The sequence below is a fragment of the Helianthus annuus genome, chromosome 11, assembly GCF_002127325.2.
Source record: "Helianthus annuus cultivar XRQ/B chromosome 11, HanXRQr2.0-SUNRISE, whole genome shotgun sequence".
In the NCBI taxonomy this organism is placed as follows: domain Eukaryota; kingdom Viridiplantae; phylum Streptophyta; class Magnoliopsida; order Asterales; family Asteraceae; genus Helianthus; species Helianthus annuus.
The window spans coordinates 129,839,758-129,865,104 of NC_035443.2; the positions used below are offsets into that span (position 1 = coordinate 129,839,758).

Consider the following 25,347-nt stretch of genomic DNA (forward strand, 5'->3'; position numbering starts at 1 on the left):
AAAAAGTTATTTTTATGCCTCATTTGATGTAATTTATATGTTGCATTTTACACACATCAATGGCATTCAATGGCACAACAGTTGTACCTGCACAGTTCTTGCCACTGTTGTTGTTGTTCCTTCTCTTGCGGCAGGAGGACTTTGAAGCTTGCGTTGCGGCAGTTTCAGCGGTGGGAGTAACGGTAACTTGGTGAAGACTTTTGGCGGCTTTATCGAAGTAACCAGCCCGAACTCGCTTGTCATTAATCTCGGCAGCGAGTAGGAAGGTTTCCTCAATGGTTGTCGTCTTCGCGGCTTGCACGAAATCAGCAACACAATCCGGTAAAGCACGGATGTAATTCTTGATGGTTATGTCAGGAGTAGTAACTTGGCCTGGACAGATTATACTCAGCTGCTTAAAGCGGGCAGTTAGACCAGCGTTGTCGCCACCCTCTTGTTTGATGTGCCAGAACTCGTCCTCCAACTTTTGAAGCTCGTGGGGAGGGCATAACTCCTTCATCATGATGTCCTTCAACTCATCCCACGTAAGCCCATAGGCTGCATCATTCCTTCGCTTGTTTCTCTCGGCAGTCCACCAGTCCAGAGCCATGGACTAGAAAATGCCTGTGGTATTAACAGTGCGAAGGTTTTCGGGACAACCGCTTTGGCGCAGGGTGACTTCAATTAAATCGAACCATTGAAACATAGCAATAGGCCCGTCTTCTCCGGTGAATTCCTTGGGTCTGCAGGCTTTAAACTGCTTGAAGCTAAAAGTAGCTCGAGGAGAATCGGTCCTTGATTCCTCAGAGGACTTGCTAGCGTTTTCATTCAGCTCGCTGACAATTTGCGGAATGACTTTCGCCATTTGCTTTGTGACTAGAGAAGTGATACGCTTGTCCTCATTGTTTCGTCGGGCAGCGCGGGAAGTATGTGATCCGAATGACGACATTGCCTGCAATAGACATCGTCACAGGACTCCAACACAATTTCGATTAAGTCAAGTACAGTTTATAATATCATCGCATACCTCCCTATATAAAGCACAGGAACACGTCTACACGTAGGCACATAATCAAGTAGGCACATAATCACATAGGCACGTACACATAAGCACGTAAGCATGTAGAGCTCAGAGGCACGTAATCCACTATATTTTGCACGTATTCACCTACATATATTGCACATATTCACCTATCATTCAAGATTCGCGTGTTCGAGAGTAGCGATTGTGAGTATCGAGTACACATCAAGTAGCATAGCGAGTAGTATAGCATAAGCGAGTAACATAGTAAGCGATTTGTTAGCGTTTTGGGATAAATGTGCAGTGCGATTTGTGTGTGTGATCAAGGCGAAAAGCGTATAAATCACCAAAAATCGAAGCACATAAGCGTATAAAACCACATCAAACACGTAAAATTTTCCATATAAAAGCGATAAATCACAGAGTCAGCGGTTGCGGGCTCAGAATCGAAACACATAAAATCGAAGAGGGATTCTCTCGGCTGATAGACGTCGACTACCCAAAGTGATTCGACTATTCTCAAAGACTTCGAGTACATGTTTTGGCCTAATAGACTGGGCTCTATCACCGTAATACGGTGAATGGCACGTATCTTTTCGGTTATTTACGCGACTCGAGTCGTTGGAATCCATCGAGACTTTGGTGAGAGCTTTTGTAAAACCAGAATGGAGAACGGAACGAGTCATCAAGGTTCGGGTTTCACCCCTAACTTAGCGACCTCGTTCCTGTTTTGTGTGATAGAATCACGAGATAGAGAGAGAATTGCATCGAAGTACGGATTTCACTCCTGATTCAACACAAATTCTCGTGTTTATAATAAAAATCGCGCGTCGAACAAGCGATCCAAATCGGGAGTTTGCGGTTTTCACACCTAATCTCGATATAATCACTCGTTCATTTTCGAAAATAGCGTGCGGTGTGCCTGCCTTAGGAAAGGCAGAGTGATAGTGCTCAACTTTAGGAAGGGTTGATGATAGTATAGTATAATCGCGAATTGAGAGAACAAACAGAAGTATGCTCGTGCAGAACCCCTACCGGGTTCGCACAAGGCGGTCTATTGGTACTTAGACTATAGACTAGGTCATCTCTAAGACATCGACCCGGACTAGGTCGAGTCTCGCCTAATTCCCTATAGTTATGGCTCTGATACCAATCTATCACACCCTAACCGACGGCGGCAGGATAATCCATAACAACTATTAATTATAATATATTAAAGGTTCATGTCCCATACCACAAACATATAAAATAAAACAGTTATTACAGACGTTGTTCTCAAAGACAAATATCAATTCTGACAACTCAGATTTTAGTTAGTTTGTTTCTAGACTCTCCTAGCTTGATTCCATAGCAACTTGCAATCAAAAGCATCCTAAACACCTGTCACATATGTTAAAATAGAGGTCAATACACATAGTGTAAAGGTGAGCATACAAGTTTAATAGTATAGTAGATAGTGAAATCATTTTAATCATAACCAGCATGTAACATGTAGCAAAGTGAAGCTAGTAGGTTATCGACAATGAAATATGCACAGACGTGACTGCGAGTTGTAGAATGTGCAACACATATCACCACTATGACACGTGAAGTAAAGCCATTAACAACCCCTGTCCACAACAGGTGCTGAGTCCAAACTATAGTACTATCGTTGCTAAGGTGTTAGGCAACAATCACTGTGTAAATATAACATACAAGCATTCGTCGAGTAACACGTATAACATGCAAGAACGGTCAGCGTATAAAAGTGTTTGCGTCGTGTGTCGATTGTGATTTGAATAAGTAACGTATGTAACACCCAAAAGTACGTAAAGCAAAAAGGGTTCGAGTATACTCACAGATCATGTTTAACAAGTAAACACAGTCTTGGATTGAAGGGAGCGCTGGAAAGTTAGCCTGATCACAGAACGATAGCATAAGCGACGGACGGTGCGTTAAACGGTGTTGCGTGTACTGGATGACGAATGGTCATTCGATCGGATGACAATCCGTACGGATGGTCATTCGGTCGGATTGCCACTCGTTTGGGATGGATGTGTTTATGTATGATAGCTTTGAAGTTTTTGTTGTAGCATTTTGAAAACAGAGAAGTATCTCTGCCTTTTAGGTCGTCCGGTCGAACGGTCGTCCGGTCGGATGGTCGTTCGCTCGGATAGTGGTCCGTTCCAGCGAGATATTTCTTAGAGAACAAGTTCACAGCAGGATGGTCATTCGATCGGATGGTCGTCCGATCGGATGGCCATTCGCTGGATACTGATATGTATTGAAAAATGTTAAAGTGTTCAAGTATTTGAGGCCACAAGTCATCCGATCGATTGTCGTTCGATCAGATGGCAATCCGATCGGACGGCAGTCCGTTTGGTGACATGCTTGTTTTTGAAATTTGTTAAGTTTGAAAGTTTGCGGTTTGATCGTGACGGTATGACAACGTGTTAAACAACGGAAACTCCATCAAGCCCAAGTCATCCGATCGGACGGGAATCACCCCAGTCTGTCAGTTAACTGGTCTTGACAGTTGTCCATGTTCAACTCGCTAAGTCGGTTATCTCGTTGATAGGAATCAGATCTCAAACCGACACATCACTAGAGAATGAGTGGAAGGCCTGAATGAGCTCCGATTCTATCGGTTTTGAGTGCAAGAGTGTAAAAGAGTTGAAAGGAAGTTATGAAAGCATCTTTCAATCTTTTTAATCTTGAAAATGTTTAGATTTATGCGAAATTAGTGTTTAAACATGTGGAAATCTCTCAGATCTGAGTTGTTCTTGGTGGAATGAGGTCAAATCTTGAAGTTCATAAGAACCCCATGGTGACATCACCCTAGAACACCTCAAATCAGCCGATTTCATGGTTAAAAGTGAAGATTTGATGGTGAAAAGATGAAGAAGTGTGTGTGGATGATAGATGTACAAGATTTGATGTAGAAACTTACAAGAATCGCGAGAAATCGAGGGAAATAGAGCCAAAAGTGAGCTGGTCGCACAAGAGTTGTCACATCAAGTGATGTGACAGGTGCTATTTATAGGTGACAAAAGAGGAAAGGCGGTGTAGTGACAGATCGGAGGGCAGTCCGATCGGATGGTCATCCGGACGGATGACCATTCGATCGAACGTCTCCGGCGGGTTGAGTTTCGATGTTTCGTTTTACGCGTCGAGCGTTGCGATGCGTTCAAGTGAGTGTCGATTAAGCGATGCGATGGATTTAAATAATAGTCACACAAATAACCTAACTAACATACAACAACATAAATAAACTTACGTTTCCAGTTCGCGATGAGATTGCGTTGCGATAGAGTTGCGATTGCGTTCTCAATTAATCACCATAACATAATATAAACATGCACAAGTAACATATAAATAGCACACACACGTAAAACAATATACAGAACCTATAATTCATGTTGCGATGCGATTAGCGATAAAGCGACAAATAGATTAGCGATAAACATGTGATTAAACTAAGATTATTATGGATACTCCACATAATACAACTAAAGTACACAAATTAAAGAAATAGATTACAAGTCAAGAAGTACAATCAATAATTAAGCAAGGAGTGACAGATCGCAATTAGCAATCTTTTCTTTCTTTGACTTTGACTTTGACTTCCAAAACGCGGGTTGTTACATAACTGGGTTTTCAAATTTTTGTTGAAAAGTATAACAATATGATACTCGTATTAAAGATAAAAAGACGCTCGATTTTCTGGTATATTTTTTTTAAAACAAATGACGTTTAAAAATTTTATGGATGTTTTAAAAAAAGGGGGAGGAAATAACATGTGACTTGAATGTGCATATTCTTTTTCTCTTGTGAACAAAATTACTCTTTCCACTTGATTCTTCCATGGACACTTGTCACTCTATGATGACTTTTTACACTTTTTATTTTTAAACTCCTTTTGAGAGAGAGAGAGAGAGAGAGAGAGAGAGAGAGAGAGAGAGAGAGAGAGAGAGAGAAAGAGAGAGAGAGAGGGGATGGGGTGTTCTTAATTTGATTGATTTGTAGGGGCTTAAAGTTCCTATATGCATGTGATTATCTTTCTGCAGCTATGACTATGTGTGGTCTTATGACTTCTCTGTGTGTTTCTACCTTACTATTTTGCCCATCCACGACCTTAGGTTTGTTATTTGGTCGTGTCTATGTCTTGTTACTAGTGTCGGGGGTCTATCTGGAAGCGACCTCTCTGTCCCTAGGGATGGAGGTAAGGTTTGCCTATATCTTACCGTTACTAGACCCTACCATTAGCTTGCTATTTGGGAGATTTACCGGGTATGGTTGTATTTTTAAATTCTCTTGTATTATAACTGAACCTATATAAGATGATTGTGAAAATAAGAATTTAGGGTGTGGAAATAAAATGAGTAAAGCCTTAAATTAGAAAATAGAGTTAAATGTCATTTTAGTCCCCATGGTTTGGGCCATTTTGCTAGTTTAGTCCAAAGGTTTCATTTTTCTCCTGTGGATCCAAAAATGTTTCAGCATTGCCATTTTAGTCCACTGAGCTAACTTCATCCATTTTTTCTATTAACCAGTAAAGCAATTTGGTCATTTTATATGTGATTCTGTTAAATAGAAAGGCAATTCAGCCATATAAAATGACCGAATCGCGCTTCTTGTTAACGGAAATTATGAATAAAGTTAACTCAGTGGACTAAAATGCCAATAATGAAACTTTTTAGACCCACATAAGAAAAATGAAACTTTTGAACTAAATTGGGAAACTGACCAAACCTAAGGGACTAAAATGGCATTTAACTTTAGAAAATATTATGGTATCCTTTCTGTTTTATCCTCTCTCTCCATCTCAATAAATACAAAGATTGCGATCAAAGAATCATCTTCTCTACAATTCCTCTTTCACTCTTAACCTAATTCCACCTACAATTCATCAGATCATCCTCATCAAATCATCCCATCGTTTTACACTTTCTTCGATTCACGCTATCAAATCTCATGATTTCACCCGATCAAATACACCGGATTGCATGAATTCGGTGAGTAATTCTCGTACTTATCGATTCAATTTCACTCATCTAAAATTAGGTTTTCGTTTGATGTGTATATATCGATATATCGATTGTACGTAAATGCGAGTGATTTTGGATAATAGATGATTAGATTCAGCTATACGATGCATGCAGATGAAGAATTTGTGATTGATTGATTGATTTATTGGATGATTGAATGTATAGTTTGTGAGAATGTCTGAGAGAGGTGAATTAGGGTTTGTGTATGTATAGATTGTGAGAGCGTCTGTTGCATTGGGAATTGTTGATTTGTTGACTTATGAAGTTGACCTGAGTCAACTATTGTGGTTGATTTGTTTAATTTGATATTTGAAAGGGATATTTATGTTTAATTAGTATTCGAAAGGAGTATTTTTGTTTAATTTTAGGTTAAGTTAAGTCAATTATGGATTTGCGAATGGGGTGGTGGTCCATTGGCAAAGGCAATGCCTTTAAACACCTTGGGGGAGGTCTTGGATTCAAGTCACACACAGACGACAGGGGTAAAGAAATTTGCTGTTAAAAAAAGTCAACTATGGATTTAAGAAAAATAAGTTTATGATTTATTTGATATGGATTAGAAAGTAACTTTTTTTTAACCGTGAGAATCTGTTATGGTAAAGTAATGGGACCCGCAAATACAGCTTGTGCTGGCCCGCCGGGCAGGTGGCCTTTAAGTGGTTATGGTAGATATTGTTTTCGTCATATTAGAATATTATATTTTATGGGTTTTTTCTTTCATTTAGTATAGAGTTTGCCGGTACCGGTAACAAAACAAACCGACCAATATTGTCGTGTTCTCGCATAGTTTGTGAGATTGTGTGTGAAAGGTGAATTAGGGTTTGTATACGTGTAGTTTGTGAGATTGTGTGTCGCATTGGGGATTGTTGATTTGTTGACTTCTGAAGTTGACCAGAGTCAACTATTATGTTGTAGGTATAAAGTATTAAAGTGTATTGTTTGTGGTTGATTTGTTTTGATTAGTATTTGAAAGGGATATTTTGTTTAATCTTAGGTTAAAGTAAGTCAATTGTGGATTTTTTTAATAGGTTTATGATTTATGTAATGTGGATTAGAATGTAACTTTTTTTTGGTAACCATGAGAATCTGTTATAGTAAACTCATGGGACCCGCAAATACCCTACGAAGCAATGGGATTAAGTAAGTGAGGTGGCCTTTAAGATTCAGGTGCTTACCACTGTTGTCAGAAAGTAACTTGACATATTGAGTCTTGTTTATAATGATCATATCGGCAATCAAGAAAATTCATGCTCGAAAGCTAGAGGTAGCAGAGATGAGGATGCTAAGATGGATGTGTGGGCACACTAGGTTGGACAAGATAAGAAATGAGGTTTTTAGAGAGAGATTAGGAGTTGCTAGTATTTCAGACAAGATAAGGGAGGGGAGACTGAGATGGTTTGGGCATGTCAGGAGGAGGCAGACGACAGACCCGGTTAGAATAGTTGAAACACTCGCGGTAGATGGAAGGAGGAGTAGAGGCAGACCGAAAATGACGTGGGATGAGCGGATTAGACAAGATTTGCTAGATTTGCACCTCTTTGAGGACATGGTCGAGGACAGATCTTCGTGGAGACGTAGGATTAAGGTTAAAGATTTTTAGGAGTTTGGCATGGTTTTTAGCTTAGGCTCCTATCTTATGAGTTTTTTTTCAGTTTCTATGAGGTGTGATATAGTTTTATATATATATATATATATATGTATGTATGTATGTTTTCACCTATTCTCGGTGTCGTAGTTTTACTAACAAGCATTTACTTATTTATCCGTTTATTATTATTTTTATTTCTATCTTTTGTAGTAGTGGCGTGCTTATATATGTTTTTTTTAGAAGCTTATGTCTTGGTTATGGTTTTTGGAGCCGGGGGTCTCACTGGAAGCAGCCTCTCTATCCCCTGGGATAGAGGTAAGGCGTGCCTACATCCTATCCTCCCCAGACCCTATCAATAGCTTCGCTATATGTGGGATTATACTGGGTATGGTTGTTGTTGTTGTTGTTTTATAATGATCATATCGATATGAGATAACCAATCATGGCTCTTTTGCGCTAGAAACAGTATCATATGTTCTATTGGTGATGAAAAGTTATGTTTTTTATTAAGCTATGATGTAGAAGTAATTTAGTTACCAGTGACGTCCAATTTGGTAACTCACTCTACCAGCTCATAACCACTAGGTGTCTGCAAGTGTTCAGCTTTATTCGGATTAAGGTGCAGTTTTTTTTTTTTTTTTTTTATTAAGGTGTGGTTTGTTATTAAATCCCATATGTTTTCTTGCAGATTGTAGCAAAGTTACGGCATTCTTTTGGTTTAGTTTAATCGAGTTCAGTTATAAATAAAACGAAATATACTACATGACCTGATATCTAACTTTAGGAAAATTATGAATTTTTTTTTTTCATCCATATATTGGACAAACCAGTTCTATATATATATTGTCTCCTTCTGTTTTTCTAAAAATATATATCTCCGTTTTGCGTGTCGGTAGTGACGATGGAGGTCGTATTTCCAAAGGAAAATCATATGAGTAGATATGTTACAGTTGAAAAAAAGAGAAAGGTTCACAAGCTTATGAATTCTCAAAAAGACGATGACAACGGGTCTTCAATGAAACGCACGAGAACTTCTAGCCGGAAAGAAATGTTTTTTGGCGAATCTGAAGAAGAAATAGCAATCAGGAAGGGCACGTTAACGTTCAAAACAAAAAAGTTATCCACCACAGTGAAAACGCGTGGAATCAACGGTTTATGTAAGAAATCAAACGTCTCGTTAAGCGAGAAAACGCTTGTGAAAGTTGAAAATGATGCTAGTGGATCTGGCTCCGATGAGGATTATAATGAGGAAGAAGAAGAAGATGATGACTGTGACTTCACTCCATATCCATTGAGAAGATCAAAGGCTTCAAAGTATAAAAGAAAGAATCGTAAAGATTTCAGAACTTCAAACAAGAAAGAATCTTCAAACAAAAAACAATGTGCAACGACCGACAATCAGGAAGATAACCTGGAGGAAGAACTATGTAAGAAATCAAACGTCTTGTTAAGTGAGAAAACGCTTGCGAAAGTTGAAAATGATGCTAGTGGATCTGGCTCCGATGAGGATTATAATGAGGAAGAAGATGATGATGACTGTGACTTCACTCCATATCCATCGAGAAGATCAAAGGCTTCAAAGTATAAAAGAAAGAATCGTAAAGATTTCAGAACTTCAAACAAGAAAGAATCTTCAAACAAAAAACAATGTGCAACAACCGACAATCAGGAAGATAACCTGGAGGAAGAACTCACAGACAGTAGCCCACATGATGTACGGATATCAAGAAGCCGTCGTTCCGTTTCTAGTGGAAACAAACTTGTTAAAGACGGTATGTTCTATGGCGACTGGAAAGATGATGAAGAGTATGGTACTGAAGATGAAGAAGATGAAGAAGATGATGATGCCGATGAAGATGGAAATACATTATTGACAATGGAGCTGAATGACGTTAAGACAAACGGAAGTATAAAAGGCGGGAAAATTGAAAAGGATGTCGACTTCATAGAAGAGAGAAAACAAACGTCTTTTGCGAAATCCGACCCTAGTAGAAGCAGTAGTTCAAATGAGACGATAATGAAAAGAAGAAACAAAGAGACAGGCGAGTGCAGTTCTGCTTCATCAGGTGGCACGGTAAGTACTAGTAACAATGTTAAGGTATAGATTCTCTCTGTGATTCTCTTAATATGCATGTTTGGTTGTTTTTCCGTTATATTCACGCTGTGATCTACCAGGATCAGAAAAATGGAAATGAGCATTTGAAGTGTCATCAGTGTAAGAGGAATGATAGAAAGATCGTTGTTCCCTGCATCAAATGTGATAAAATAGTATATTGTATCCAGTGCATCAGACAATGGTAACTCCTCTACTAACATCTCTTCTTTCAACGTGTTACTGTTTCCATATTTTATTTAGCGTATCTTAAATTGAAAGGTCGGTGACCAATACACCCCTACACTTTCAAGCTTTTTCACTTCACACCCTCACCTTTGCCACTGACCAATACACCGCTACACTTTCAAGTTTTTTCACTTCACACCTTCAAACTTTTGGCATGATCACGCCCTCAAATTTCAGACATGAACCACTATTAACCCTCATCTTTAAGTAAGCTACACATTCACTTCTAACTTTTGGTAATTGACAACTTTGACCCTCCTACCTTTTCTACTTAATAACTTTACACCTGCTTTTGTTTAAATTGCTTTTATGACTTTACACCGCAACGTGTGCACGTTATTACACTTTTTTTAATCCATGCCTAACTACGTTATTGTCTAAATTACTTTTACGACTTTACACCACTATCTAAATTACTTTTACAACTTTATACCGCAACGTCCGAGACATACTTTTTTTTTATCTATGTCTAATGACGTTCATGTCATGAACGTAACGTGTGTAACAAAGTAAAAAATGTGTAATGTCATGTGCACGCACTACACGTTAATGTCATCATCGTTACACGTGAAACGAAGTCACAAATGCGACGTTGCCGCCGCAGCGCGCGACACGGATTAAAGTTCTAGTTGGTCCTAACTCCTAATATCACATGATTTTGATTTTATCATCAATGGATTCTCTATCTCTTGACAGGTATCCTCAATTATCAGAAGAAGACATAGCCGAGTCATGCCCCTGTTGCCGTGGAAACTGCAATTGCAATTTGTGCTTACACTCGAATTCTAAGGTTTGCTATATTTTCCTCAAACATGAAAATGTCATCAAACGTCATGTTATTGTCAATTTGCCATCGTGTTTTGACACTTTCCAAACAACAGATGCCAAGCGTAGATCTCACTGATGCCGAGAAGTTACAACACCTTCACCATGTTATTTCCTCACTCCTCCCGTTTCTAAAACAAATACGTGAAGAGCAAAATAAGGAGATAGCGGTGGAAGCGCGTGTTCGTGGTAATCATTTTAAAGAAAACCTTGATAACCTTCAATTCTTATATAACTTAAAACACAAAATCGGTGGTTTACCACCAACACCCTCCATTTTAAAAACCTTTCATTTTAACCCTTTTACTATTACTCTGTATTTACACCCTTCAACTTTTGAAAATTACAATTTTAACCCCTAGACTATTACTCCATTTTACAATTTTTATAAAAACTTTTAAAATTTGCATATTTAACCCATGCACTATTACTTCATTTTTCGCCCCCTCAACTTTTGATGTTTGCCTTTTTAACCCTCACGTTTGAATTCCGCCACCACCCCCTCAACTTTTAAACTTTGCGTTTTACCCCTTGCACTGTTACTCCATTTTTAACGCCACCACCCCCTCAAGTTGTAAACTTTGCGTTTTTACTCCTTGCAATGTTATCCCCTCAAGTTTTAAACTTTGCGCCGCAATACGCGCGGGTCTAATTGCTAGTTTACTATGTAAAATAAATAATCTAGTGAAGTGAAGAAGGTATTCTGTATGCAGGGGTACCGGAGTCTTCGGTTACAATAGGGCAGACTAACTGTTTTACCGATGAACGTGTCTATTGGTAATTCTCCTATAATATAAAATGATTTGACCCTATTTTTAATTTTTTTTTATCAAGTACTACATATAATTCTGTTTCTACTGTTTTCATGGAGCAGCAACCACTGTTCGACATCAATCATTGATCTTCATCGAAGTTGTCCAAAATGCTCATACGAGTTATGCCTTAGTTGCTGTCACGAAATACGTAACACAGGTCTTCTCGCTCAAAGAAAAGTTGACTTCGGGTACTCGAATAGAGGTTTTGAGTATATTCATGGGGGAGACCCGCTACAAAGTTCCGTCCACGTAAACAATCCAAACAGCCACTGCGATTCCGAAGTTAAATGGGTGGGTAACGATGACGGGAGTTTGTTTTGTGCTCCAAAAGAAATGGGTGGATGCGGTGATTGTTCATTGGAGCTTAAACATATCTTACAAGCGGACTGGCTTTCAAATTTGGAAGCGAAAGCGGGGTCCGTATTAAATAAATTCAAAATTGAACAACCGAACATTGCGACAAGTTCTTTTACGACCAGTGGCGAGACCGAGACATATCTTAAAGCAGCCGACAGAGAAGAATCAAATGATAACCATTTATACTATCCTGATTCCGAAGAAGTGCTCGGTAGTGAGGAGCTTATACGATTTAGACATCATTTGGCTAAAGGTGAACCGGTAATTGTAAAGAAGGTTCTTGACCACACGCCTGGTTTAAGCTGGGAGCCCACGGTTATGTGGCGTGCGTTATGTGAACATGTGGATCCAAACGTCAGTTCAAAGATGTCACAAGTGAAGGCGATAGATTGCTTGGCTGGTTGTGAGGTAATTCTTTTACTTTTAGTTGTAAGCATTCCCGTTTAGTTATCAATGGCCGATTCGGCTTGTTTTTACGTAAGACAAATGTGTCATATGGTTTCCTATTGCTTCATTTTAAGTGTAATTTGTGATATTTGTTTTTTAACAGCAAGCATAGTTGTTAATAGTGCTCATAGCGAGCGCTACAGCGAATAGCGTAGCCGTAGCGCTCATTCATCTCTATCTGATTTTGGCGCCTTCATAGCGAGTAAAACAGCGGGATTTCAGGTTTTTTTGTTTTTAATATATATAGCGATAAAATATACGTATGCAATAGCTGGGTTTTCTGTTTTCTGTTAAATATACGTATATAAACACCGTATTTCAATATAATATACATATAAAATATTTCTAAAATTTTCTTCTAGTGTATTGCTAAACATAAAAAGGGGTCCGCTATTTCATTGCTATTGCTACGTAGCATATAGGTTGCTTGTCGCTATCACCCGCTATTCGCCATTAACAACTATGAGTCAACAAGTGTAATTTGTGATATTAATGTCTACAAAATGTTTGTTAATATGTACTACTGTCCCGTGGCCATTTGAAGGTTGAAATTAGTACTCGGAAATTTTTTAAAGGCTACGCTGAAGGAAGACAATATTTGAATTCGTGGCCGGAGATGCTGAAGCTGAAAGATTGGCCACCGTCTGATAAGTTCGAGGATCTTCTACCACGCCATTGTGATGAATTTATCAGTGCATTGCCATTCCAAGTGTACACTGATCCGAGAGCGGGGTTTCTCAATCTCGCTGTAAAGTTACCATCAGCTGTCCTAAAACCGGATTTGGGTCCGAAGACGTATATTGCGTACGGAATGGCTGAAGAACTTGGACGAGGAGATTCCGTGACTAAGCTTCATTGTGATATGTCAGACGCTGTATGTTCTTATATTTATTTTCAGTAAAGTACACGGCGGTCCCTGTGGTTTACCAAAATTTGGATTTGGTCCTTAGTTTTTCAAAAGTACAGGGATGGTCCCTACGGTTTACTAAAATTTTGGATTTGGTCCCTAATTTTTCAAAACTACACGGATGGTCCCTCTGGTTTACCAAAATTTTGGATTTGGTCCCTAGTTTTTCAAAAGTATATGAATAGTCCTTGTGGCTTGCACTTTGTAACGCATTTAGTCCCTAGTTTTTTCAAAAGTACATGGATGGTCACTGTGGTTTGCACTTTGTAACACATTTAGTCCCCTACGTTACAAAGTGCATACCATAGGGACCATCCATGTACTTTTGGCAAAAGTTGAGCACTAAATGCGTTACAAAGTGCAAACCCCAGGGGCCATCCGTGTACTTTTGGAAAGATAGGACTAAATCCAAAATTTTGGTAAACCACAGGGACCATCCATGTACTTTACTTTTTTTTTTTTAATACTAAATACGTCCACTGTTAAGAGTAAGTCATCATTATCGTGCATAAACTGTGGTGTGCAGGTGAACATATTGACACACACGGCTGAAGTATCATTAAGTAATGAGCAGAAGATGGCAATCCAAGAGTTAAAGAGAAGGCACCACTCTCAGGATGAAAGAGAAAAGAACGGAACACCTTCTGAATGTGCTACTGGATCTTCAGTAAAGAAAGAAGAAGAGTATGATAATGTTTCAAGCATCAACAAAGAGGTTGTAAAGAAAGAAGTGCATACTTCGGTTGAGGAAGAAGAGTATAATAACGTTTTAAGCATAAACAAAGAGGGCAAATGCGAAGAAGCTAGTGATGTTTCGCATGATCTTGCTCCACAAGAAGATGTTGCTGAGGAAACAGGTGGTGCTCTTTGGGATATCTTCCGAAGAGAAGACGCAACAAAGTTACAGGAATTTCTATTGAAGCACTCTACAGAATTTCGACATACGTATTGTTGTCCTGTTGAGCAGGTATATCTACTTACATTTTGCTAGTTTTGTTTTTTATACTAGAATTTGATTTTTTATTTTTGGCAAAATTCTTGAGGGTTGACTGGATTTTTGTAGGTTTATCACCCGATTCATGATCAATCGTTTTACTTGACGTTGGAACATAAAAGGAGGCTAAAAGAGGAATATGGTTAGTACCTGTCAATATAGTTTCTGCCATGTATATCCATCCATAAACTATAACCAACTAGTAAAATTACCCGTGCGTTGCGGCGGCAGTTTCGTCGATATCGGTTCGGTCGGTATCGATACAATACCAGCACCCGGTATAACAACCGAAAGAGGAAAACTTCAATATAAATTCGAAAGAAAAGTTCATTGAAGTTTAAGGTTGTTTGATAGCTTTATTAAAGTTCAGGGTCTAAGAATAAACTGAGTAAACTACATGGGTGAAAGTGTAAAAGGTGGGGATACTACGGTATCGATACGATACCGACACCAGGTATAACAACCTAAAGAAGAAAACATAAAAATAAAGTCGAAAGAAAAGTTTATTGAAGTTTAGGAGTTAGTTGATAATTTTATTAAAGTTTAGGGTCTAAGAAGTAAACTGAGTAAACTACAGGGGGTGAAAGTGTAAAAGGTGTGGATACCATTCATCAATCCACACCTTCTAATATATATATATATAAGTAACTAATTGGGTAATTGTGTATATTTTAGGTATTGAACCCTGGACATTTGAACAAAGGCTGGGAGAGGCGGTTTTTATTCCTGCTGGATGTCCACACCAAGTGCGAAATCTCAAGGTAAAGTTCTCTCTCTCTCTCTCTCTCTCTCTCTCTCACACACACACACACACACACTCAAAACATATTAGTTTGTATGGCCATTTTCCAGTCGGTTCATGCTGAAAAGAACACATTTTAGCATAATGAGTCTAGTTCAAGCACTGCTATTGTGCTATTAACCTCCTGTCGTCTCATTCTTGAGAGTGCTCTCTGTGGTAACTGGCTGCTTGTGTTTAGCCTCATGATCCCATTTAGTGAGGTGTGCCTTTACCTCTCTTGGTGCGTATTTGATGATTTGTCTTTTAAGGTTTTCTTGAAATCTGCCAATTATTGCCTCATTGATATTAGCACCGGTTCATAATTTTACGGTTCTTTCCTTTCCCATTCACATATCTTGAATCTTCGGTTCATGATTCCTCCTCCTTTGTTACTCTTCTTTATTTCAAGGTTCTTCTCGGCTCTTGCTTCAAGTCTCTCACTAAAAGTCTTAGAAAGTGAGAAATAAACTACTCTCGGTGATTGTTGAAAACGGCTCAACTCCTGACTTTTCAACTGCACACATACAATACATACATTATCAGTTCTAAATATTAGTTACTAAATCTACTCACTATGTACACTACTACACTCATAAAGTTTATTTAGTAGTTAGGTAAAAGTTGCAGTTGTAAAAAAGTGACATGTTATTTATTTATTTATTTGTGGGGGTAAATACCTGGTGACAGTAGGCAAAGTGACCATCGGTAAAAACGAAAGCAAAACGTGGTAGCACTAGGGAAACATTGGTTTAGGTTGCAAACATGTTTTTAGACTACGTTTGGTATCTAAGTCCAACTATTTGATGCATACGCGTTAAGGTAGAAAATTTGACGCATAAGTAATTATAAAGCTTTCTGTGAAAACAGTGTGCCTTGGGTACGCAATGTGTGCACATTGGAGCACGTGCTTAAATAGTTAAGGGTGTGTTAAATCCTTAGTTGCTTAACGTAACGTGAACAATTATTATATTTATTAAGTTAAGAGCTATATCTCGTGTATTGAGATCTTGATTTCTAGGTCATAAGTTCATAACTCATATTCGCAATTAAGCTACCTCTTAGCCTGCATTGGTTTGAATACCTCAACTACACTTTTCATAGCGCAGTGGTTCTTTGTTCTTTGATCTTTCAGATCAATTTTTGTTCTTAAGAAATCTAGGTGTATTGTTATGATAATTATCACTAGTTATACCAATTATCGGCCGTTATTGGCTATTGTGGAGGCTGTGGAAGAGTGTTGAGTTGCGTGTGTTTGTTGAGTAATCCTGCATTTTACAACAACTTGATTATAACACATCTATAATTTTTAATTGGGTCATGTTTGGGTTATGAGTTCAACCCACCATCTAGTTATGGCCCGTGAATAACTTTATTACAACTCGATAAAAAACCCTTTAGATCACGAAGTGTATCCATGGGTCATGTTCGGGTTCGTTAATTTCAACTCGCTAACCTGAAAGACTAGAAAAAAGTGCTTGTCTAGACAAAATAATTGAACACTATTGTATAAATATTTGATAGAGAGAGAAATTATAACATAATACTACTCCACTACAAAGTCCATTTTTCCTACAAAGTGTACATAGTCATAAATATCACAATTTCAGCCATAAAACACATTCAAAACACACAGTATTAAAACCCTAGCAGTCCTTAAAAACTTCAAACACAACATCGTACAACTATAAATATAAAACATAACATGATAATCAACATAAAACACACTAATGTTAGTCATTCGATAATCAAAGTCTTATCATCCAAAACACAACACAAAGCCCACAGATATGGTGTTTTAGTAATCTTCACTATGTTATTTGTCGGTTTTGAGTGTGTTTTATGGTTGATATTATGGTGTTTTATGACTTTTTACACTTTGTACGAAAAATAGATTTTGTAGCTAACTCCCACCCTGTATTAATATAATAAAAAATTTATTAATATATTTTTTTCTCTAATGGTGTGTTCCCGAGTTTACTAATGGTAGGAAGTCAAAGGACGTGGAAAATATTTTGTTTGAAGGAAGATCTTCCCAATTAACTTTCCTTCCTAATTGGAAGGAACTAGAAGCAGATGGAAAACAAATATAAGTTTTACCATTTACCATTATACGCTTCTACCTAACCTATTATAAAACTGAATGAGGGTATAATTGTAAAACTATACCTTTCTTTTCTCTCGGTTTTAACTCGGAAAAACATAATTTTTTTTACTTTCTTTTCATTTCTTTTGGAATCATGAACCCGAAATGAAATTATATTTTTCCCTCCCCTTTACTCCATTTTCTCCTAAATTGTCAATCTCTGCTTTAAGAAAACTACAGTGGTGTTATAGTTTTTATATGTATAAAGTCATAAGACATCATAATTTCAGTCATAAAACAAATCGAAACCCCACAAAAAACAAAGTGAGTATTACTAAAACACCATATTCAAACATTAATAGTCCATAAAAACATCAAATATACCATTGTAGAACTATGAATATAAAACACGACATGATAATTATCATAAAACACAATAATGTTAGGGGCTGTTTCGCAACTTCTGAATGGTTAAGTGCTGAACCAATAAGAGGTCTGAACCATTAAGTGCTGAATCAGTAAGAAGTCTGAACCATTAAGAGCAAGTATAATGCTTAGCCGTTTAGAGGCAAATGTCTGACCAATTGAGATTAGAGGTCTTAACCATTCAGACTTAGTATAATGCTTAACCATTCAGAGGCAAATGTCTGAATCATTCAGACATCTGCTTACAAAACAAACAATCTGAACCATTAAGTGTTGAACCAGTAAGAGGTATGCACCATTAAGAGCCTCATTAAGAGGTAAACAAACATCCCCTTAGTCATTCAATAATAAGAGCCTTATCATCCAAAACTCAAAACAAAACTCACATATATGGTGTTTTAGTAATTTTCATTATGTTATTTGTGGGTTTTGGATGTATTATGATTGACATCATGGTGTGTTATGAATTTTTACACTTTTTAGAAAATTTGGACTTTTTAGCCAACTCCTAGCCCTCCCCTTCTCTCTCTCTATATATATATATATACACACACACATATACATTTATTGTATATAAAAAAAATCTAAAATTATAAGTGGATAATAATATTGCTACCGATCCATTATCTTTTAAAAATTGAAGTACAAAGTTTCATTTGTTTAATGAAGAAAAATATTGGGTCGAGCCCTATCAACAAGGCTATTTCCTAAAGAGGCTTTTTAGAGAGAAGGGCACCCATTTATTTCTATCTTTGGAAACCCTTATCTCTCCATTGCTCTTATCTTATCTATCCACATCTTCGTTTCTAGCATTTGGATCATCATGTTTAGGATCGTTTGATTATTAGACCAAGGCTCTCGCATCAAGACGTTCACATTTGTGTATGTGAGGTTACTAGTCCTAAACGCTTAGAGGTCCGCATGAACACCATCATTGTCAAAAACCATGGCAGTATTGTGTGAAAAAAGCATTGCATTTCGACCACTTTGGTCGATTGATCATTGCATTTCGACAACTGGCTAAACAATTCGTTGCATTTTGACCTACATTACTACTTTTCGAATGTGAGATAAGTCAATCGGGTTCTCTTCTAAGACACAAGGATATGTTGGTGTGTTCTGCAGTGGCGAAGCTTGAATGAAAACTCAATGGGGGCGAACTCAAAAAAATATCAATCAGTGGTGGGTGTTGGACTCTTAAAATCCAATATTTTACACTAAAAATCGGTAAAATAACACTATAAGCGAAAAATCGTTGGGGGCTGGGGCACCCCTGGGCCACAAGTAACCTGTGCATGACTATATCTTTTATAAGATAGTATGTCTGATGACAGTTCAAGTATAAAAATGGTACATTTGGTCGAGTGTGTACCCATTCCAAATTTTATTCGAATCAAACGATCTTGCCAAGCCAATATATCTCGCGGTAACAAAAATGTATTGTTCTAGGGTATATCAAGGTTTAGTCTTCCATTCATATTTTGTTTTCCAATCCCCCCAATTCACATCTTTGTTGAAAGGGTTCTTTTTTTTTTGGTTGCAACTCTAGATAAGGATTCAGAAGATCTCTCTCTACACAAGCAAATTGTTGATAAAATTCCAAAATAACATTTTAGGGACAAATAACCCAAGTACCGGATTCGAAATCAGACTTGTTGGAGTGTGAAGGCGTGAAAATAATGATTCTATAGATTTTTCTAATTTTCCAATTAACAACTAAATCACGAGTTATCATCCATTCGTATGGTCGATTAGTTGTTAGGTTTAATATCTAAGTTGTCGTATTTGATTTCTTAACTCCAAGTGGATAACAAATCAATATAATCTCTTATCATATTGCAACTTTAATTCAATAATATATCAAATTTTCCTCTCAAGAGTATTCTCTCATTTTTGTTTAATCTTTATGCTTTTGCTTTGTGGGATACATGACAAATAACAATTTTGTCTGCATGGAGATCGTTGGAGTGAATTAACCTTATTCTTATGGTGGAGATCGTTGGGTTGATGGGTTTTTGTCGTGCTCTTGGGGGTCTCTTCAATAGAACCAACAAACGCTATCATGATCCTTGAAGAGCTACAAAGGAGTCATAGGTGGCAAAAACATCCACTAAATCATGAGGATGGTTGTATATTGCTATTCAACATCCGTTTGAGAAAGCGTTGGTTGCACTAAACGTAGCTATTGACCTCTTGTCAACATGAAGAAGTCAATCCAATATAATGACTTCTTAATTTATGAGTGGTATGCGCATTCGAATGATTAATTGAAGATGAATCTAAAATGCGGATTATGTGTCAAAGAAAGCTATAGAGGTCAAAACCACAATGTTGGAGGTGTCGTATAACCCAATTAGCGAGGACAAGTTCTTTTCAAATGAGAGAATGACGATGCGGTAAATTATCCAATAAACATATTCTTGCAAGGACGGGTAGGAGTGTTGAAGACTCATGGAAAAAGACAATAAATCTCAACTTTATTTCGAAGATTTCTCTTCATCTTCAAGTAATAAGCAAATCGCAAGTTGTCGCCAATTTATGTGGTTGATTAGTTAATGGTTTAACCGGTTGAACCGAGTTGTACCGGACGGTTCAATTTTCCATAAATTACATCAACTCAAAAAATAATCCAAATTGGATGAAGATGTAAATCTGGAACAAATGAGGGAGTGATGGAAGCCTGGAACAAGTCATGAATGATGGAGTGGAGTAATGAAGCAAATTTTGAATTTTGATTGATGTAGATAAAATATTAAAAGTCGTTAAGTTAAAGTTGAGTATGGAGATGGACCGATAAAAAGTAAAATCCTAACCCAAAAACAGACCTGAGCCGGTACCAGTATACCGGATTTTACCGGCGGTACAAAGTTGATGTTGTTTCTCCTACTTACTGGGGTTTTTCGGACCGGATTTACACCCGAAAACGATAATACCGGCATAACCGGCCGGTATTTACCGGTTTTTAAAACATTGATAAATGGTTGAAATAACAAGTTGGCCGGTTTTGTTGGTTTGAAATCTCGGTTCATGGTCAGTTTTGGCGGTTCAATAGTTCATCCTAGGGATGAGCTCAGTACCAACCAATACTGGTATTTTCGAAAATCCTCAAAAAACGGGCAACGGTACCGAAAATACCCGGTACGGTTCGGTACAAGAACCGGTATTTGAAGGTAATTTACGGGTACCGAACTGGTACCGAAAACGTCAAAAGCCGGTACCGAAAATATCTTGGTTCTAGAAATTTGGTACCGCTACTTCGTACCATTTGTTGATCCTTAGTTTGTTCCGGTTTGGAACCGAAAGAGAAAAAAAAACGAAGTCATAACGTGCCCAAAAGGCTATCGACACGTGTTTACATATATCAAAAACCGTAAAATGGATAAAGTTGTGATATGTCCAAAAAAATACCAACACATGTTTTATATCGACCGAAAACACAAGAAGAATATCCATGTACAATCTTATTTTATTTACTCAGAATTATCTATAATTATCTATGTACAATTCTTTTTAGAGAGATCCCGTACAAGACAAAAATTGTGTATGAAGTGTAGGAGACAAACTCAGTCATTGATCTCCCAAGATCAATGGCTGAAAATTAGACGATGGCATTTTCGTAAATATGAGATTGAAACAATTGAAAAAACAAATAGAGAAATGGTACTTTGGTCCTTTCTCACTTTAACTCCTTCCCCATTAATTTTTAAACGGCTATAACTTTTTCATACGTTAATATTTTTTTTTTTAAAAAAAACTACACCGTATTAACGAGCATTTATTCTCTTTAATTTGAGCAGCTTATTGCTATAGTTTTCTTAAAAAATATTACAAGATTTTGAATACCTTTACGTGATTACGTGATTTTGAATACTCATTACGTGATTTCATTATTGTATTTATGTGAAACCAACTAAGTGATTACGTAATCACATAGCAATAGCTGACTATGTATTATTACGTGACTATGTGATTTTGAATACCCATTTCGTGATTTCATTATAGTATTTTATGTGAAATCACTGAGTGTTTACGTAATTATGTAAAAACAAAAACATGCAATACCTAATTTTTCAGTTCTAATCACGCATTAAGGATAAATTATATACGAAACATAGTTAAAAATCAACCTATAATGACCACGTAATGCCGTATATTAGAAATTTAATCACGTAATAAAGCAATAAACAATCAAGTTCTTATTATTTGAATGTGTAATCACGTAATAAGCATGATTATAATAACATTAGTTATAACAAATCATAAAGAATTGGTAATCACGTAACCGATTTATATTGAATGTGTAACCACGTAATGGTTTATGTTGAATATGTAATCACGTAATTAGTATTCAAAATCACAGTCATTTGCTGGGTATTTAAAATCACGTAATGGACTAATGGGTATTCAAAATTCTGTAAATTTTTTTAAGAAAACTATAGCAATAGGCTGTTCGAATTAAAGAGAATGAAATGCATGTTAATACGGTGTATTTTTTTTTAAATTTAACGTATGAAAAAGTTATAGCCGTTTGAAAATCAATGGGTAAATTACCCCTCAAAACAATGTCACTTGTACTCTCTCAATGATGTCACGTAGTTCCAGAATCATTCTTTTTAAAGTTTCGTTTTATATAACAAACTTTCCAAGTTTTTGAATTTAATTTAGATACTTGATATGGTTTCTTTTATTATCACAAAACTTATCTTATTTTATTTAGTCAGAATTATCTATGTACTATTCTTTTTAAAGTTTTGTTTTATATGATAACAAACTTTCCAAGTTTTTGAATTTAATTTAGATACTTGATATGGTTCATTTTATTATCACAAAACTTTCGAGATCTTTTTGGGATCTGAAATCTCTATTCTATCTCAAACTAAAACACCGTCAAAATCATATATTACATAAGGGGAGGTTCTATGCAGAACACTAAATATTGCGAGGACACGTAGAACATCAATCCTAAAAACCGAAAAAGTTAACGAGAATCTTACAAATGTAAGATTTATTGTTTCTCACACTAGAATTCAAAAAAAAAAATGGAAAATTTTTAGTTTTCACATAACCTACACATATGTAGGTTATAAGTAGGTTAAATTACCTACAAGCTATATGGTTTTTTTATGTATATATAATATATACATATGAATGTAAGAAAAATAAAATTTAAAAAATATGAATTTTAAGTCCCAAAATTTGGTGGTTTAGAGTTTTAAATACCGGTTCACAGATACCGGTAGAAGCGGATATTGGACACATACTTTGTATGATAGAGGCCGGTAAATTAGGACTTAACCACTGATATTGCCGGTTCATACCGATGATGTTGACCCACCACAATATAAAAAGGTAAGCCCACTATGATGTTGACCCACCGCCATATAAAGTGAGACTGGGTTACTTAATGCCATCGACTCTTTAACAATCAGTCTTGTTAGTGTGAAAATTACCAGCATATATGATAAGCATAATGAGATATAATGGCCCATTAGCATGGAAGCCGAAATTAAAGTACGACTTTCTTTATAACCTAGCGGCTTTTCAAATCGCTCAATTGTAGTTCTTGCGATCCACGATCCTTCTTGGAAAATTAATTTTTTATTATGGAATTATGTAGTTTTTTATTATTTTTGAGTTGAAGTTGTATTTTTAACGGTTTTTAAAACATTGAATGTTATAGGCCTATAACCTAGTTTTATAATAAAGATGTTAATTCATAGTTTTATAATAATAAAGATGTTAATTCATAGCGGTTTATGCAAATTACGAAGTATAGATATCTATACATGTGTATGTAAGAAGCACAGCATTCAAACAATTTAAAATTGTTATTTTTGTTAAGGTAATCAAATTATTATTATATACATATAAAACAACCATTAAATCACCAAACCTTTCTTATATTTATTTATTTTTGACAAGATGCTAACGATAACATTATTTATTATTTTTTGGCAAAATACATGGTCCCCACACCCAACTTTTTTTCTCAAATGCAACCAATTGAAGTGAAAATAATTGCGAAAGAGCATATAGGATGATGTTAGTGATGTTATGGGGACCTTGTATTTTTATTTTTTTTTAAAAGGTGAAAAGTTAGTTTTTAATGCAAAGCAAGATTTCCTTCTCAAGCAACTACCATTTCATCATTATATGGTAAAAAAAAGTTGTTTTCCATTTCATTTAGCCTTCAACTCTCTCACACACTACCTCAATCTTGCAATTCAAGATTAGTTTGAACCAAGGTTAAGAAGTACCACAATCTTAACTTACGATCTTTTTGACATATTGTTTGGCTTGAATTAGTCATCATCATCATACTCAGTATATCTCACCAATAGCAAAGCTAAGGTAGGGTCTGAGGAGGGTAAGATATAGACAGCCTTACCTCTACCATGTAAGAATAGAGAGGCTGCTTCCAGTGAGTCCCCTGGCTCGGTAGTAGTTTTGCATCAAGCCTTGGACATAAGACACATAACACTCAACAATCGGGACAAAAGCCAATTAGCGCATGTACCCTTTTGTCTTTCGAATATCAATGCCACCACATGATGCATGATTAACCGTCCCTTGTTTTTTAACGTTATTTTCACGAAATTAGTAAAATAACATTAAAATTAGTGCACTTTCACTTTTGCCCTCCAAGGGTCCACACATATATACATTATATGCACATACCGCAAGTCGGGGCGTGTTTGGCTTGAATTAGAGAATTTAAAAATTACAAATGAAAGAACGTAAAAATGCGGATGACAATGTCTTGCGATTAGTCTTGACATTAACAACCTAATATCAGTTCTCTAATAATTTATTAATCTAAATAATTGTGAACATCATATCCAAACCACCTTTCACTTATGACAATTGACAATATGTCTAGCAATTAGCCTTTGATATAAATTACAAGACCTATGAAAAGGATTGACATTTAGCTAAGATCTTTGAAACCTAATGTAGGATCTCATAACATATTATTGGTTCTCAAATGAACATGCCATCACAAAGTGTGTATATATATTTCACAACATTCTAATTTGTGCTTCTTATTTGTAGTCATGCACCAAAGTAGCCGTGGATTTTGTTTCACCAGAAAATATACAACAGTGCATCCGACTCACAGAGGAGTTCCGTAAGCTGCCAGTTAATCACAAAGCCAAAGAAGACAAACTAGAGGTAACAATCGATTTACTTATTTTATTACATGTGGAAATTCAAGACAATATTTAAATAAAAAATGTTTGTGGGACCGTGTGTAGACGAACTAAAAATGGCAGCTTGAACCAAACCCGGTTTAACCGACCCACACATCATGCAACGTCTAGTAATGTTGATGTTATATGCTCACTGTTTGGCGTGCAGGTAAAGAAGATGATCATCTACGCCATGCACCAAGCCGTCATTGATATTGAGGAGTTAACCGCATGTCCAAAGATATGACGTAGTCCTAGCCACTATATGTGGTTTTGGTGATGGTTTACGACTTATGGAAAAGAATTCCTGATAAGACTCTTGTTTTAAGTTTTGATAGCAGTTCCCATATGGGTTGGGTCGGGTCAACCCGAACCTAACATGTTTTCATTTTTAGTAGTTTGAAAATTAAATATCTAAAAATAAGGTTGTTGATACTCTTTTGTGTAAAAGTAAAGGGTATTTGGTGTTTCCACCTACTTAAAAAAAAACTTGTTTCCCTTTATACTTGTAAGAAGGGAATGATTCAAAAGAAATGGGGACAAACCGAAACCTAATTGCAATCAAA

At 36.6% G+C, this 25,347-nt stretch overlaps 1 protein-coding gene across 5 annotated transcripts; it reads left to right on the forward strand.

The window, feature by feature from the left end:
• Positions 1 to 5,801: 5,801 nt before the first annotated feature.
• LOC110922488 (lysine-specific demethylase JMJ25) lies at positions 5,802 to 25,347 on the forward strand. Of its 5 annotated transcripts, none has more exons than XM_035980287.1 (14): positions 5,802 to 5,994; positions 8,512 to 8,997; positions 9,265 to 9,713; positions 9,791 to 9,912; positions 10,653 to 10,746; positions 10,838 to 10,970; positions 11,495 to 11,558; positions 11,656 to 12,361; positions 12,945 to 13,274; positions 13,834 to 14,274; positions 14,371 to 14,443; positions 14,977 to 15,062; positions 24,645 to 24,764; positions 24,951 to 25,347. In XM_035980287.1, the coding sequence occupies exons 2-14, from the start codon at positions 8,517 to 8,519 to the stop codon at positions 25,026 to 25,028; spliced, it is 3,177 nt and encodes a 1,058-aa protein (XP_035836180.1). In that variant the 5' UTR covers positions 5,802 to 5,994; positions 8,512 to 8,516; the 3' UTR covers positions 25,029 to 25,347. The 5 variants fall into 5 exon arrangements, with proteins under 5 accessions (XP_035836180.1, XP_035836181.1, XP_022022473.1 ...); XM_035980288.1 differs by having other exon boundaries at positions 8,512 to 8,823; positions 9,094 to 9,713; XM_022166781.2 differs by having other exon boundaries at positions 8,512 to 9,713.